The following is a 15040-nucleotide window of genomic DNA, read 5'->3' on the forward strand; positions in this document are numbered from 1 at the left end:
ACCATACTTTTTGGTCTTTTCTAATTTAAATATCTTGTCATATTAATTGCATTTTTTCTTATTATAAGTGAAGTTGAACATATTTCTGTATGTGTGGAGCTATTTGTTATGTCCCTTTCTGGGATGTGTACATTCATATTCTTACCCATTTTTCTATTGGGTTGTTTTTGTTTGTTTTACTCTAGAAATTTATTTTTATGTAGTGAAATTTATTAACTTTTTATGGCTTCTGGGAAGTCGTACTTAAGAAGGCTTTGCCCACTCTGAGATTGTAAAATAACTCTCCTGTGTTTTCTTCTAGTACATTTGGAAATGAAAACTTTTTTTTTTTTTAAGTAAGCTCTACACCCAATGTGGGGCTTGAACTTACCACTTTGAGATCAAGAGTTGCATGCTCTATGAACTGAGCCAGGCAGGCGCGCTCGGAAATAAAAACTTTTATTGAAGTATAATACATGTACCGAAGAGTGCATATATCATAAATGAATGTTCACAAACTGAATACACCTGTATAACTGACCAGATGGATAAACAATATTACAGCATCCCAGCAGCCCATCTCATGCTCCTTTCCAATCACCACCATTCTCCCTGCTCCCATTAGCCTGACTTTTTTTTTTTTAAGATTTTATTTTTAAGTAATTTCTACACCCAACGTGGGGCTTGAACTCATAACCCCCAGATTAAGCCTCTCACGCTCCACCAGCTGAGCCAGCCAGGAACCCCCCTCCAACATTAGCCTGACTTTTAACATCATAGATTAGCTTTGCCTGTTTTTGTACATTATATAAATGGAATTATACAGTATGCCTTTTTTCTTTCTAACTTTCTTTTTTTAATTTTAAGTAGGCTCCATACCCAGCGTGGGGCTCGAACTCACAACCCAGAGATCAAGCGTCACATGCTCTACTGACTGAGCCAGCCAGGCACGCCCAGTATGTCTTCCTTTTGTGTTTGGCTTTTTCTTGCTCATATTTGTGAGAACCATATTTTTGCTAATAGTTATAGATTGTTCTTGTTTCTAGTTTTTTTTTTTTTTTAACATTTTAATCTTCAATACATCAGAATTAGAGTAAGGTAGAAATTAAGTATCTGATTTAATTATTTTCCAGGTGACTTACCAGATGTTCTGACTTCATTTCTTCAGCAGTCTGTCTTTTCCCCTGTGATTGAAATGGGACATCTTTCTCATATACAGAATTCCCCTACCTATATTTAGGTCTGTAGCTGGACTTAACTATTCTGTTCCTTTGTTCTGTCTCTTTTTATGTGCCAGTGCTGTAGTTTTAATTATTGAGGCTTTATTCTATCTTTTAATATCTTGTAGGACACTCTCCCCTCACTATTTGCCCCTTTCCTTCCATTCTTTTTTATTTTGGCGGGGGGCGGGGGGCAGAAGAAGAGAATCTTAAGCTCTTAAGCAGGCTCCACACCCCGTGCAGAGCCCAACGTGGGGCTCGATCTCACAACCTGAGATCATGACCTGAGCCGAAATTAAGACAGGGGACGCTTAACCAACTGAACCACCTAGGCACTCCCCCTTTCTTGCCATTCTTGCTTTTTTTTTTCTGTATATAGATAAACACCAGCTATATATAAATATAGACAAAACTAAGGGGATAGTGGGCGCCTGGGTGGCTCAGTCGTTAAGCGTCTGCCTTCGGCTCAGGTCATGATCCCAGGGTCCTGGGATCGAGTCCCACATCGGGCTCCCCGCTCGGCAGGAAGCCTGCTTCTCCCTCTCCCACTCCCCCTGCTTGTGTTCCTGCTCTCGCTCTCTCTCTCTGTCTCAAATAAATAAAATCTTAAACAAAAAACAAAAAAACAAAAAAAACTAAGGGGATAGTATGATGACTTCCATGTATACATCACTCAGCTTCGGCAATGAAGAACTTGAGCTTACATAGCATCTTGACAGGAGCAGTAATTTTGTAGAGAAATGACAAGACAACGGAAAAGCACTTTGTATTTGTGGGGCAGCCAATCGTGGGAAGATAAATATATGGGGGAACTAATGGAAGATGAGGGCTAGTTAGGAAACTTTATTATGTTGATTCCTCTGGTGCTGATTCTGGGTGGATAGGGGTCTAGAGTTTTCTCTGATGATTAATTTCCTTGCTGATAGGCAATGGGGAGCACCTTTACAAAATTATGTTTTAGGCATATAGTGGGGAAGGCAGAGAGTTTTTCTTGTATCTTCTCATTAGTCTTCAGCTCAAAATAATCTGTATGCCAGAGTGGCATATATTTGGCTACCTTTTCACCTCCTTTCCTATTTTTTTTTTTTTTTAAGTAGGCTCTGTGCTGAGCCCCACATTGGGTGTAGAGATTACTTAAATAAAAACTTAAAAAAAAACCCCACAGATTAAAAAATTACTATTGGTATTTTTTCATTCATATTAATTATGAATTTAGGGAGAATTAAAGCTTTAATATTTACATTAGCTTTTTTCTCCAGGAATAGGGTATTCAAATCTTATTTTGTGTATCCTGAGAAGGTTATTTTTAGGTATTTCATCTTTTTTGTTTTTTTCCTTTTTTTTTTTTTGAGTAATCTCTGTGTCCCAGCGTGGAACTCAAACTCATGACCCTGAGATCAACAGTTGCATGCTCTACCAACAGAGCCAACCAGGCACTCCACATCTTTTTTGTTTCTGATGTAAATGTAAATGATCCTTCTTCATGCTGTCATCTCTGTCTGTCCTGTTAATTGATTAAAATTGTGAAAGCTATTGAGTTGTATAATTTTTTACACTGCCTTTTTATGGAATTCTCTTATCGTTAGTATAATTTTCAGCTGATACTCTTGGGCCATCATCTCCAAATTTTTTTCATTGCACACTTTGAATTTTGTATGCTCTACTGTATTATCATAATATATGCATTATAAAACATCTGTTTTCTTTCCTCTGACACCACTTTTTTTTTAAGATTTTACTAATTTGAGAGAGAGCTGGGGGGAGGGGCAGAGGGAAAGGGAGAGAGAATCTAGAGCAGATTCTTCGCTGAGCCCAGAGCCCGACTCTGGGTTCAGTCCCACGACCCTGAGATCATGACCTGAGCCGAAATCAAGACTTGGACGCTTAACCAACTGAGCCACTCAGGCACCCTCTGCTGACACCACTTCTGACATGAAATGTGTGGTTTCTCCACATCAAGCAGTTTTCCAGTTCTCTGACACCAACTAGGTGTCCATCAATTCAATTCAATTCTGACACTAACTCCCCAGAATTAGCACAGACCCCACTGGTTAAGGGCTCAGTTCCACAGGACTGCTCCCACTTCAGACACCAGCCCCAAATGGGCCACTCAGGCTACCTACACTTCTGCCTAGCCAATTGCAATTTCTGGTGTTCCCACGTATCCCCTCTAGCCCCCCTTGGGCTCAAGTTCAGTAATTTGCTAGAACAATTTATGAACTCAGGTAAATGCTTTACTTGGGTTTACCATTTTATTATAGGGGATACAACTAAGCAACAGTCAAATGGAGGCCATGCATTGGGCAAGATATGGGGAGAGGGGCTTGGAGCTTCCATACCCCCTCTGGGCTCGTCATCCTCCTAGTACCTTGATGAGTTCATCAATGGGATGTTCTCCAAATCTCTTTACGAGTCTATAACTTAGTCTCCTGTTCCACCCTCCACAGGCCAGACACATACTCATTGGTGGTGAGGAGGTGGGGCTGAAAGTTCCCTCTCTTTAATCTGTGTTTGATCATCCTGGTGACTGCCCCATTCTAAGGCTATCTAGGAGCCCTACCCTGAGTAACCCTAAAAGCATAGACTCAGGTGTGGACAGAAAGGGATAATTAATGAATAACAAGACACTCCTATCACTTAGGAAAATCCAAGCGTTTTAGGAGCTTTGCCAGAAACCCGGGACAAAGACCAAATACATATTTTATTATACCACAAAAACATTCAGTAAATATAGCAATTAAGAATGAGAGAAGAAGGAAAGATAGTTTAACTTTTTAATTTGTTGTACAGAAAAAATCCTTTTGCTCAAAAATCCTGTTAATATTTTTATGATATGTTTCATGATTATATCTATGGAGCGGATCATATATTTATATGAGTTACATTAATCTGTTTCCTAATAATTGAATCTTGGCATTCCAGGAATAAATCCCACTTGATCATACTGGATTCTACTTGCCAACATTTTGTACAGTCTTTGATATAATGTGAGATTAGTCTATTTTCTCCCAGTTTCATTTCTTTCCACAGATGGCCCCCAGACCTCCTCCCAAGCTTATCCTGTATGTAGCTCTGTTTTTCCTTTTAGACTCAGCGTAGTTACCATCTCGTTTATTCATTCAGCAATATGATTGAACACCTGTTGTGTATCGGGCCCCGAGCAGAAATTGGGAATAAGAGAATGAGCAAACAGATTCAGATCACCCTTGGTCTCTTGGCTCTTACAGTGTTAAGTCTTGTTTCCTTTGGGAATTCTTAACCCCTCAGTCCACGTTAAATTTCTTTCCTATTCTTCCATAGTTTTCAGTTCTCAAAGTGTGGTCCTTGGACCCTCCGGGGTTTCCCAGACCCTTTCAGAGGATCTGTGATGTCAAAACTACTTTCATAATAATACTGAGCTATTTGCTCTTTTACTGTGTTGATAATTTGCGCTGATGGTGCGGAAGCACCGGAGGGGGTAAAACTGCTGTCCTTTTAGGACAGATTGAGGCAGCAGCACCAGACTCTGCTGGGAGTCACTTTATTCCTTACCGCCTTGTACTTAAAAGAAAAAAGTCATTTTGACTTAAAGATGTCCTTGATGAATCAATAAGGACTGTCAGTTTTATTAAATCTTGACCACTGAGTACATGTCTTTTTAATGTTGTGAAACAAAATGGAAATTATGCATAAAGTGTTTCTGCTGGTTGTCAAAGTATTGATTACCTTGAGGAAAAGAACCTGTGTAATGGAGCTGTGAGCTGTGTTTTTGTTATTCAGACAGGGGTACTTGGCAGATAATTTCTTAAATAAAGTGCTGTCACATCAAGGAAAATAACACGATATTTGTTGGCAATGATAAAATTCAAGGTTTTGAGTGAAATTCAAATTTTGGAAAACTTGTATATACCATCATGAGCTTGACAGTTTCCCAGTTATTAAAGATATTTTTGATGAGATTGGTGGCGCCTGGCTGGCTCAGTTGGCAGAGCATGCCACTCTTGATCTCAGGGTTGTAAGTTCAAACCCCACAGTGGGTGTAGAGATTACTTAAAAATGTTTTTAAAAAAAGTTCAGTAAACAGATACATACATGTATTTTTCACTGGAGTGTGTTATACATTGGATTGTAACCAAACTTCAATCAGGCTATAGAACATTTCCATTACCCTAGAAAGTTCCCTTTTGCTTTTTTCCTGCAAGCCCCCACATCCTTACTTTGAGGCAGACAGTTTGGATTTCTACCACCAGAGCTTAATTTTGCCTGTTTTAGAGTTTCATGCAAGTGGATCCACACGGTATAGATTCTTTTATGCCTGGCTTCTTCACTCAGTATCAAAAATAAACGCAGCTGGACATTAAAGTGGTGAATGGGATTTTATTCAGTAACTACAGTAGGAGAAAGAGCTGAGCTCCATTCCGAATTGCACAGAGGTGATGGGACCTTTTAAAGGGCAAATGCAGAAGAGGGGAGAGCGGGAGCTCAGTAGAGTCAGAGAAGTGAAAAATCACTAATGGTTAGTCTGTAAATTCAATTAGGCCTACACTATGGTAGCAGGCAGTTACCGAAGTTCGAAGTTCGGGTTCTATCCTCCCACAGGGACTGGGAGTCCTTCCAGATGATTACATTTCAAAGGAATGGCTGTGGAGTCCTTGAGAAGGACCCTGCTGAGTTGTAAGAGATAAATATTCACTGTTGTAAGCCCTTTTTAGTAAATGCTGTAAGAAAGGGAGGTTAAGGGCCTATTGTCAGGTTTTGGCTGGAACAAACAGTAAATTCTGGCTGTGTAGCGCTTTCTCCAGCAGGTAGTCTAATGCACTCGGGCTGGGGTGATTCTAGGAGCAAGGCTTATGCTGTTAGAAGCCCATCTGTGCTAAAGTTGGACCACTCTTGGCACAGGAATTTTGGATAGAGGTGTTAGGTCCTGAGAGTTCTGCAGTTTTCATTTAACGTTTTTGAGATTCATGTTAATGCATGAGTCGGTAGGTCGCACTATTTTATCACTGAGCAGTACCGCCTTGTGTCTTTGTTTATCTGTTCTATAGGTGGATACTCAGTTTTTAATTTGGGGGAATAAATTGCTGTGAGCATTCTGGACACAGGCGTTCATTTCTCTAGGGTTAACACCTGACCTTTTCGTTTAACTTGTTTATCTTCTCTCCTGGTCATCTCCTAGTGCCTAAAACATATTAAGTCTACAAGAATATTTTTGAGTCAATTAGAGACGAATTTGAACCTTGAGTGCCACCAAAAGACTATACGTTATGGTGCAAAGTCTACTAGCCTGGTGCTTGGGACTTCTCAACTCTAGGCCCACCTTTGCCTCTAATCAACAGTAGTCTTTAACAAGTCACACGATCTCTTTGCAGGTTTTTTCCTTTTTGAAAAAAAAAATTTTTTTAAATAATCTCTACACCCAACATAGGGCTTGAACTCATGATCATGATCAAGCGTCGCATACTCTACAGACCAAGCCAGCCAGGCGCCCCAGGTTTCTTCTTGTAAGTGAAGGAATTATAATAAATGAGCTACACAGCTTCCTTCTAGCCTGAATATTCTATGATCCCAAGTGGGAAGAACTGATAGAAGTCATGATACCAGTGAAGAATAGACTGCGAAATGTTGAGATACAGATCCAGTGGGAGTTTGTGATAGGAGCGGTTGTTACTTTTAGGTGGGGATATCAGGAAAAAGCTCATAAACATATTGCAGAGTTTACTTTCTAAAACCACTTTATTAGCCAAGGGTATCATTGAGGAGTACTTCAAATGAAAGAAATCAACGAATAAAAAACTTGGCTCTTATTTTATTTTATTTTATTTTTTTTTTTTTTTTTAAAGATTTTATTTATTTATTCATGAGAGACAGAGAGAGAGAGAGACAGAGGCAGAGGGAGAAGCAGGCTCCCCGCGGAGCAGGGAGCCCGATGCGGGACTCGATCCCAGCACCCTGGGATCATGACCTGATTGGCTCTTATTTTAAAAAGACAAACCTATTTTGTATAGGATTTGGTTAGATGTTCATGAAAAGGTAAGACAGAGAAATCTGGAATTTTATATCTTTGATGATGAAGTAGTTCCTAGAATTTTGATCATTCACACAGCAGATATTTAGAAAAGATACTGATTTGTTGAGGAAAAGTAACAAATGGCAGGAAATGGCATTATTGAGATACTACAATGTATTAGACATTTTAGATCACCTTGAAGCTCCTGGCCCTGCTGCCTCCTAGAAATTGTTATTTAAAAACGAATCTTGGGGCGCCTGGGTGGCTCAGTCGTTAAGTGTCTGCCTTCAGCTCAGGTCATGATCTCGTGATCCCAGGGTCCTGGGATCGAGCCCCACATCGGGCTCCCTACTCAGTGGGAAGCCTGCTTCTCCCTCTCCCACTTCCCCTGCTTGTGTTCCCTCTCTCACTGTCTCTCTCTCTCTGTCAAATAAATAAATAAAATCTTAAAAAAAAAAAAATACAGATCTTGACTTTTTAAAAAATAACCTTTAAGAAAGCAATTAACTTTCTTATTATGTAAATGGATAGCAAAAGGTGAGGCTTGCCCCACATTTTCTTGCTTTTAAAGGATAATGTTTTTGGGTTTTTTTAGGATTTTATTTATGTATTTGAGAGGGAGAGAAAATGAGCAGGGCTGGGGGAGGGGCAGAAGGAGAGGGAAAAGCAGGCTCCCTGCTAAGTTTGGCGCCCAACGCAGGGGCTTCGTCCTAGGACCCTGGGATTATGACCTGAGCTGAAAGCAACCGCCCAACCAACTGAGCCACCCAGGTGCCCCAAAGGATAATGTTCTTTTTTTTTTCTTTAAAGATTTTATTTATTTATTTGACAGAGAGAGACACAGCGAGAGAGGGAACACAGCAGGGGTGTGGGAGAGGGAGAAGCAGGCTCCCCTCAGAGCAGGGAGCCCCATGTGGGGCTTGGTCCCAGTACCCTGGGATCATGACCTGAGCCAAAGGCAGACGCCCAACGACTGAGCCACCCAGGCGCCCCAAGGATAATGTTCTTAATAATGAACTAGAGTTTCTTGTGATCTGCTAGTCAAGTTTAATGACATAATGTGTTTTTCCCTCTTTCCCTCAGATTTGGATCATACAGCAGATGTCCAGTGAGTACACCTGCAATTTATGCCTTTGAAGTCATGTTCTTAAATAGGAAGTCTGATGTTTTAATCTTGCTGTCCCTAGTTTTAATTCTCTCTTCCTATTTTGGTTCCTTCACAACATGAAAATGATGATTTAAAAGAACCTGGTTTCCATGCCATTAGATTGATTGAGGCCTTTGGATTTGTATTTATCATGCTGATTTTATTTTGACCTTGCTGTCAAGTTTTCTCTCTTGCTGTAGATTTTATTACACAGGGCATAAATGTATTTCCTTAGGTTACATGCATGGGGAGATACTCTGGAGGAAGCATTCGAACAATGTGCAATGGCCATGTTTGGTTACATGACAGATACTGGGACTGTGGAGCCCCTGCAAACAGTAGAAGTAGAAACCCAAGGTAACCAATTTATTCACACGGAAGAAATTGTCGTGCAAATCTGCAGTGTTCTACATAACTTAAGTACATTTTCACAATAAGAACAACAAAATTAATTCATGAGCCTGTTCTCCTCTTTTGGCTAGCCTAAGAAATTCCTTGCACTTTTAAATTCAAACAAGTTGTTAGAGACAAGAATTATTAAACCTCATACTATCGTGGTTCTTCATGGTCCTTTGTAGGAGATGACTTACAGTCTCTGCTGTTTCACTTTTTGGATGAGTGGCTTTATAAGTTCAGTGCTGATGAATTCTTCATACCCCGGGTAAGCGAGGGTTTTTCTTTTTTACTGAGCAATGGGTTCTTAGTTCAGATTTTAAAAGAAAAAGTGATTGAGAATAGAACACATGATGCAAAACCAAACCATATGGATACATAAGATGATATTGATTTGCAGAAAATAGGGACTTGGTTAACCTGACTTGACCTATGTATATGCATTTTGTAATATTTAGATCTCTTACCATATACTTGTCAGTAATCAGGATTGTGTGATAAGAATGGACCTGCTATCGTCACCCACACTTTTTATGTCTCCCAAGTTTGAACTATATTTATGTCCATCCATGTGTTCCTTTGTCCCCATGCGAAATTTAGTAGTTCTGCCATGTTGGCCTAAATTTAAAAATTGTTCTCAGCTTTCCTTAACATGAAAAGGGAAAAGCCAAATGGATATTGCTTGCTGCCATCAACCTCGAGAAGGGAACCCCTCTCCAACATCATTGTTAACCTAACACACAGGGCCCTCCTTGCTTCCACACCCCTCCATTCTCTCCCTTCCCAGCCTCACTACATACACTCTTCTAACTAGTTGGTCACTTGTCTTACAGAGGTCAAGAGCCTACAGTGTTATTGACAAATGGGCTGAGAATGATTGAAATCCTGTATCATTCTATTCTGTTTTACAGAGAAATTTCTTGACGCATGTTTTTAGATTGTACATTTTTCAAGAATATTTCCCTTGAATATATAAGAAAAAGCCTTATTTCCTTGAAATATATTTCATTTGTTCTACTTTAGTTAACATTTTAATTTTCTTTGCTTCAGAGAAATAGTATGCTATTATTTTCTAGGAAAGGGGATAACCTAGACATATTTTTGTAGATTTAAAGTATAGTTGATATACAATATTATATTAGTTTCAGTTGTACAACATAGTATTTTGACAATTATTAGACATATTTTAGTAGATGGTCTGTTATGAGCATTTTTTAAAATTAAATTTTTTTTTCCTCTTTAGGAAGTGAAAGTACTTCAAATTGATCAAAGAAATTTCAAATTACGGTCAATTGGGTATGTTTTGAAAATCTTTTTGTGCTCGCTTTGGCAGCACATATATGAAAATCTTTTAAGTAGCAAGTCATGAAGGTTGTTAAAATTCTGCACTGAACCTAGGAGGCAGGAAGACAAAAATGTGAAGTCAGAGGTCCAGTTGCATCCCAGTGGAGCTCTGTAGGTTAAGCTTTATGAGCCCTAGGAGCAAGGGTTTTGGTCCTCAGCTTTGGAGGACCAGAAATTTGTCAGAATGAAGTTGATACTGGTTCTTGAAACTGATTCCCAATTTATTGATTTTTAGCGTAAAATTTTTTTGCATGAAGCCTGGCTGGGTGACAGGAAGCACTGATGCATCCTTCTTGTAGATCCTAACACCGGGACTCTGTTCAAACTGGTTCCTTCTGTTAACAAATTACACTTTTCCTTCTAGAGTTTCAAACACTTGATTAGATCTCTTTGATTGGACTTGGTGTTTCCCAAATCTCTTCAGTCACTTAAGGATATCTTTTAGGTTATTTCTATATAAAGTCCATTTTTTTTCCACTTTATGTTGAATTTGATTTGTTTCTTTTTGTAAAATGAGGTCTTTTATTATTTCCCCTCCTTTTCTTTTTTCTTTCTTTCTTTTTTTTTTTAAACGGGTAAGGAATCCGGCTTCTCCAAGGGTACTTAGCTAATGCATAGTTGAACAGAATTTTAAAGCTTTGTTATTTCGGGGTGTCTGGGTGGCACAGTCACTTGAGCGTCGGACTCTTGGTTTTGGCTCAGGTCATAATCTCGAGGTGGGACCGAGCCCTCTTTTGGGCTCCACGCTTGGCAGAGTCTGCTTGGGATTCTCTCTCCCTCTCCTCCTCCCTCTGCACCCACCTGAGCCCTGCTCTCTCCCTCTTCTCTTGAATAAATAAATCATTAAAAAAAAAACCACAAAGCTTTGTTCTTTCTGCTACCACTACTGCTTCTCCTGTGATCTCTAGTCACATTCGTGTTGAAGGCAGAGAAGATACTTATCCCAGGTTCTAGGAGAGTACCCTTCTAGGGCCTTCTGTATACAGGCCATGGACATTTTCTGAAAAGTTATAAAATGCAAACCGATTTAAGATAATAATACTACAGCATGTATTTTGCCTCTGCAGTACTCAGACCTGCTTTCTGCAATAGGAGATAGTAATTAATTCGTTCTGTAGCTTTGAGTACAGTGAAAATTTTGAACATGCTACTCTATTATAAAACAATAGTCATTAAACAATGTATATTAAGAATCTACCACATGGGGCGCCTGGGTGGCTCAGTCGTTAAGCGTCTGCCTTCGGCTCAGGTCATGATCCCAGCGTCCTGGGATCGAGCCCCGCATCGGGCTCCCTGCTCCGCGGGAAGCCTGCTTCTCCCTCTCCCACTCCCCCTGCTTGTGTTCCCTCTCTCGCTGTGTCTCTCTCTGTCAAATAAATAAATAAAATCTTTTAAAAAAAAAAAAAAAAAAAAGAATCTACCACATGCACACTGTACAAGGGCACTTTTTTTTTTTACGGCAACCATCAACCTTGTTGAAATAGCTATAGCACGTAAGTCCCTCAGCAGCTGTATTTACTGGCAATCAAACTGAAATTAATAGCTTCCTTAGCCCTCCCATCTCTTTTAGTTTCTCATATCTTAACCACATTGATAAGGTTTATTTTAAAATATGTAAAGGATAAATATTAAATCTTGGAAGTCTTAATCATGTCTTAATTTTCCTTCTCAAGGTGGGGAGAAGAATTTTCATTGTCCAAGCACCCTCAGGTATGTTTTTAAATCCAGCCATTAAAAACATTTTATACTTCCTCACCATGAAGTCAGTATATGACGGTAAACCTCAGTGAGTTCTAATAAAATGGTGTAAAGTCATAAGGTTTCCTCAGACTTCTCTGACCCTGTTATGTCTAAACACTGGGACTACACACATCTGACTTGGTGGGTTAGGAGTCAGTACTTGGGTTCCAGGGACAGGTTTGTTACAGATTTTTGTGAGACTTAAAAGTCCCTTTGCCTTTTCGAGCTTTTGTATCTTTCCCTTTAATGAAGGTGTTGGACTGAATGTTCTCTAAAGCACCTTCTACTTTCTGTGCATCTCCAGATTCTGTATTTGCCACCCTGTGTGGCTTTACTCTATACCAGTCAGATGTGTATGGAGGAATGGGGGCAGGCACATGCTTTCTGTAAAGGGCTAGATCATGTTTGAAGCTTCGTGGAACAAGAGTGATAGAAGAGCAGTATTCAGCTCCTCTGTTGTAACACTGCGGCCGCCGTAGACAACACAGAGATGCACGACTGTGGCTGTAATCCAATAAAACGTCATGGCCGCTGAAATCTGAATTTCATCTCATTTTCAAATGTCATGAGATATTCTTTTGTGGGTTTTTTTCCCCCCAACCATTTAGAAATGTAAAAGCCATTCTTGGGGGGGGGGGTGCTGTACAAAACCAGGTAGCAGGCTGGATTTGGCCCATGATTTGCAGTTTGCTGACCCCTGTGTTTAGGCCAGGGAGACCTAAATTAGTTCAGGGTGACTGAGGATTCCTGGTTTCTTCTAGGAGTTGCAGTATCATTTCTTCAAGCACAACATGATGAAATGAAGCCTGGTGAGGGAACCTTGGGAGAGAAGCATTAAAGCAGAGAAACCAGGAGAGGGGGCCATGTGAATTATAATACAAAAGACACAGTGGAACTTTCTTTTGAACATACTATGTTTGAGGTGTATATTAGGTATCTAAATGGAGATGCCACATAATAGGCACTTGTCTGTAGGATGACTTGTTTGGGAGATAGGTGGATCTGGAGATCTCGATCTGAAAGCCATCACTGAATAGATGATATTTATAGCCATAGGACTAGATAAGATTACCAAGGAGGGAGGTGTAGATAAGAGAGAGTATGGTGAGGACTGAGCTCTGGGGCACTAACTTTGGAAGAGACAGAGCCAAAAAGGAAAGGAGAAGGAGAGCCTCATGAGAGGGAGCAAAAGAAGAAGGGTGCCCTAAAGCCAGATAGCAAATGCTCTTGAGACTGCTCAGAGTGAGATGAGGATTGACAGTTGACCATGGATTTACTAATCAGTGGAAAGATGTGTGGGTCAAAGAGTGAATGAATGAGAGAGAGGGAAGTGGAGGCAGCACATTGAGACAATTCTTTCAAAGAGTTTGCAGAAAAAGGGAACATACTGGATAGACCAGTAATAGCCAGAGGGGAATGTGGTGGGGAAGGGAAAAGTTGTTTTGTTTTGTCTTGTTTCGGCGAAGAGGTTTTGTAGCAGCGAGGAGTAGTGTAGTCTATGTGGAAGTGATCTAGGAACTCAGAGCAAATGGATCATGCTGGAGAGGGAGAGAATGATTTCAGAGCAAAGACCTTAAGTTGGTAAGGGGGGTAGGGGACAGAGTGTCCAGGGTCAGGGGTCAGCCTTCTGACAGGAGCAGGGCCGGGCTGTTCGTTGTAACAGGAGGCAAAGCTCATGTGAGTACAGACGCAGGAGATGGTAGATTTGATGGGAGATGAGCCAGTTCTTCCTGATCGCTCCTGTTTTCTCTAGGAGGCACGGCCTGAGGGTGAGAATGAGGGAGGGATGCTGGTGGTGAAGATGGAAAGTAATGGTTTCAGAGGGTGAGAAGGTCTCAAGTGTAGGTTGAGGACCCTTCTGAGACTGTGGACAGGATTTCAGGTGATACCAGTTAGCATGATGTGTGCTGCTATAGGCAGGAAGTTGAACTCGATTTAGGTTGTGGTTTCACCAGGTGATTAGGGCAGAGGGAAAAAAAGCAAAAGTGGGTGCCTTTCATATCTGTCTGCGAAATCGTCAGATTTCTTTTGTGCCACGGAGCTAGCAAATGCCAGTCACCTATTGCCCGAGACATTTCGCGCTACACGGAATTCTTGTAGATTCTTTTCTAGAACAGGAAGGAACTAAGAGGATGTCTAATCCTGGGGTTCTAAACTGGGGCAGGGGAGGAGGGGTTGTCATGTATCAAACACATGGAGAGAGAACCCCATGATAAAGTGAGTGGGCAGCGGAGGAGGAGAGAAGAGTCTGTGTTCCTCGGGCCCGGGTCACACTGCAAGCAGGAGGTCTTGAGCAGCCCTGAGCCAGGCAGTAGGAGAGCTTTGGGCTCCTCCGCTCAAGCCATTTGGTAAACGGGAAAGCGGGTGCTGGAGAGCTCAGACAGCCTCCATAGCCAGGCGGGAACAAAGCCAGGCCTCGAGCTGCAGCTCTTAACCGCCCAGCCAGCTCGCTTTCCCTGTGCACACATTGCACTGTTGCTGGCTGAGTGGGGAGTGCTGTACAAGTAGCTGCTTGTTTCATGTGGCTTTTTAGTTTTTCAGAATAATAGTAAAATTTGGCCTTTCTGCCAATTGTTGCTAGAATGAATAATTCTGATTTCGATGTTCACTTTTTCTTTCTTGTTTTTTCTCTAACCCCTGCTTTAGGGAACTGAAGTCAAGGCAATAACCTACTCAGCAATGCAGGTCTATTATGAAGAGAAGCCAGAAGTTTTTGTGATCATTGACATTTAAGATACCAAAAAACAAAACAAAACAAAAATAACCTCCTAAAACTCCCTCCTATGAAGAACTGTTTTTTTCCTCTTCAGAAGATCCCGTGATATAAATTCTACAGTATCTGTTGATATATGGAGATTTGCAGAACAGAACTTTTTTTTTAAAGACTTTATTTATTTATTTGACAGAGAGCGAGAGAGCACAAGCAGGGAGCAGCAGAGAGAGAGGGAGAAGCAGGCTCCCTGCTGAGCAGGGAGCCCGATGCGGGGCTCGATCCCAGGACCCTGGGATCATGACCTGAGCCCGAAGGCAGCTGCTTAACAACTGAGCCACCCAGGCGCCCCAGTTTTCTATATATACATTAAGAGAGGTTGTGTTTTAGATTCCTGTGGGACAGAGCCATCCTGTATTCCACTTGATTTTCTTAGAAGAAATAATTATAGTTTAACAATTGGGACACTTCTCTAGAAAGAGCTCTGAGTTTCTCTCTCTCACATTTTTTTTTTTTTTTTT

The 15040-nt window shown here is 40.8% G+C and overlaps 1 protein-coding gene across 7 annotated transcripts in view; it reads left to right on the forward strand.

Moving 5' to 3' along the window:
• The window catches only part of ZBTB8OS (zinc finger and BTB domain containing 8 opposite strand), a 57753-nt gene that overhangs the window by 2823 nt on the left and 39890 nt on the right, over window positions 1-15040 (forward strand). Inside the window, exons 2-7 of one of the 7 annotated variants that reach the window (XM_032388856.1) lie at window positions 8269-8293; window positions 8568-8689; window positions 8911-8993; window positions 9969-10021; window positions 11743-11779; window positions 14456-14737. In XM_032388856.1, coding sequence (XP_032244747.1) covers window positions 8269-8293; window positions 8568-8689; window positions 8911-8993; window positions 9969-10021; window positions 11743-11779; window positions 14456-14542 — 407 coding nt within the window. In that variant the 3' untranslated portion in view covers window positions 14543-14737. The other 6 variants (XM_032388880.1, XR_004297569.1, XM_032388893.1 and 3 more) reach the window with 6 other exon arrangements.

Source organism: Phoca vitulina, unplaced genomic scaffold, assembly GCF_004348235.1.
Source record: "Phoca vitulina isolate PV1807 unplaced genomic scaffold, GSC_HSeal_1.0 scaffold2, whole genome shotgun sequence".
Classification (NCBI taxonomy): Eukaryota; Metazoa; Chordata; class Mammalia; order Carnivora; family Phocidae; genus Phoca; species Phoca vitulina.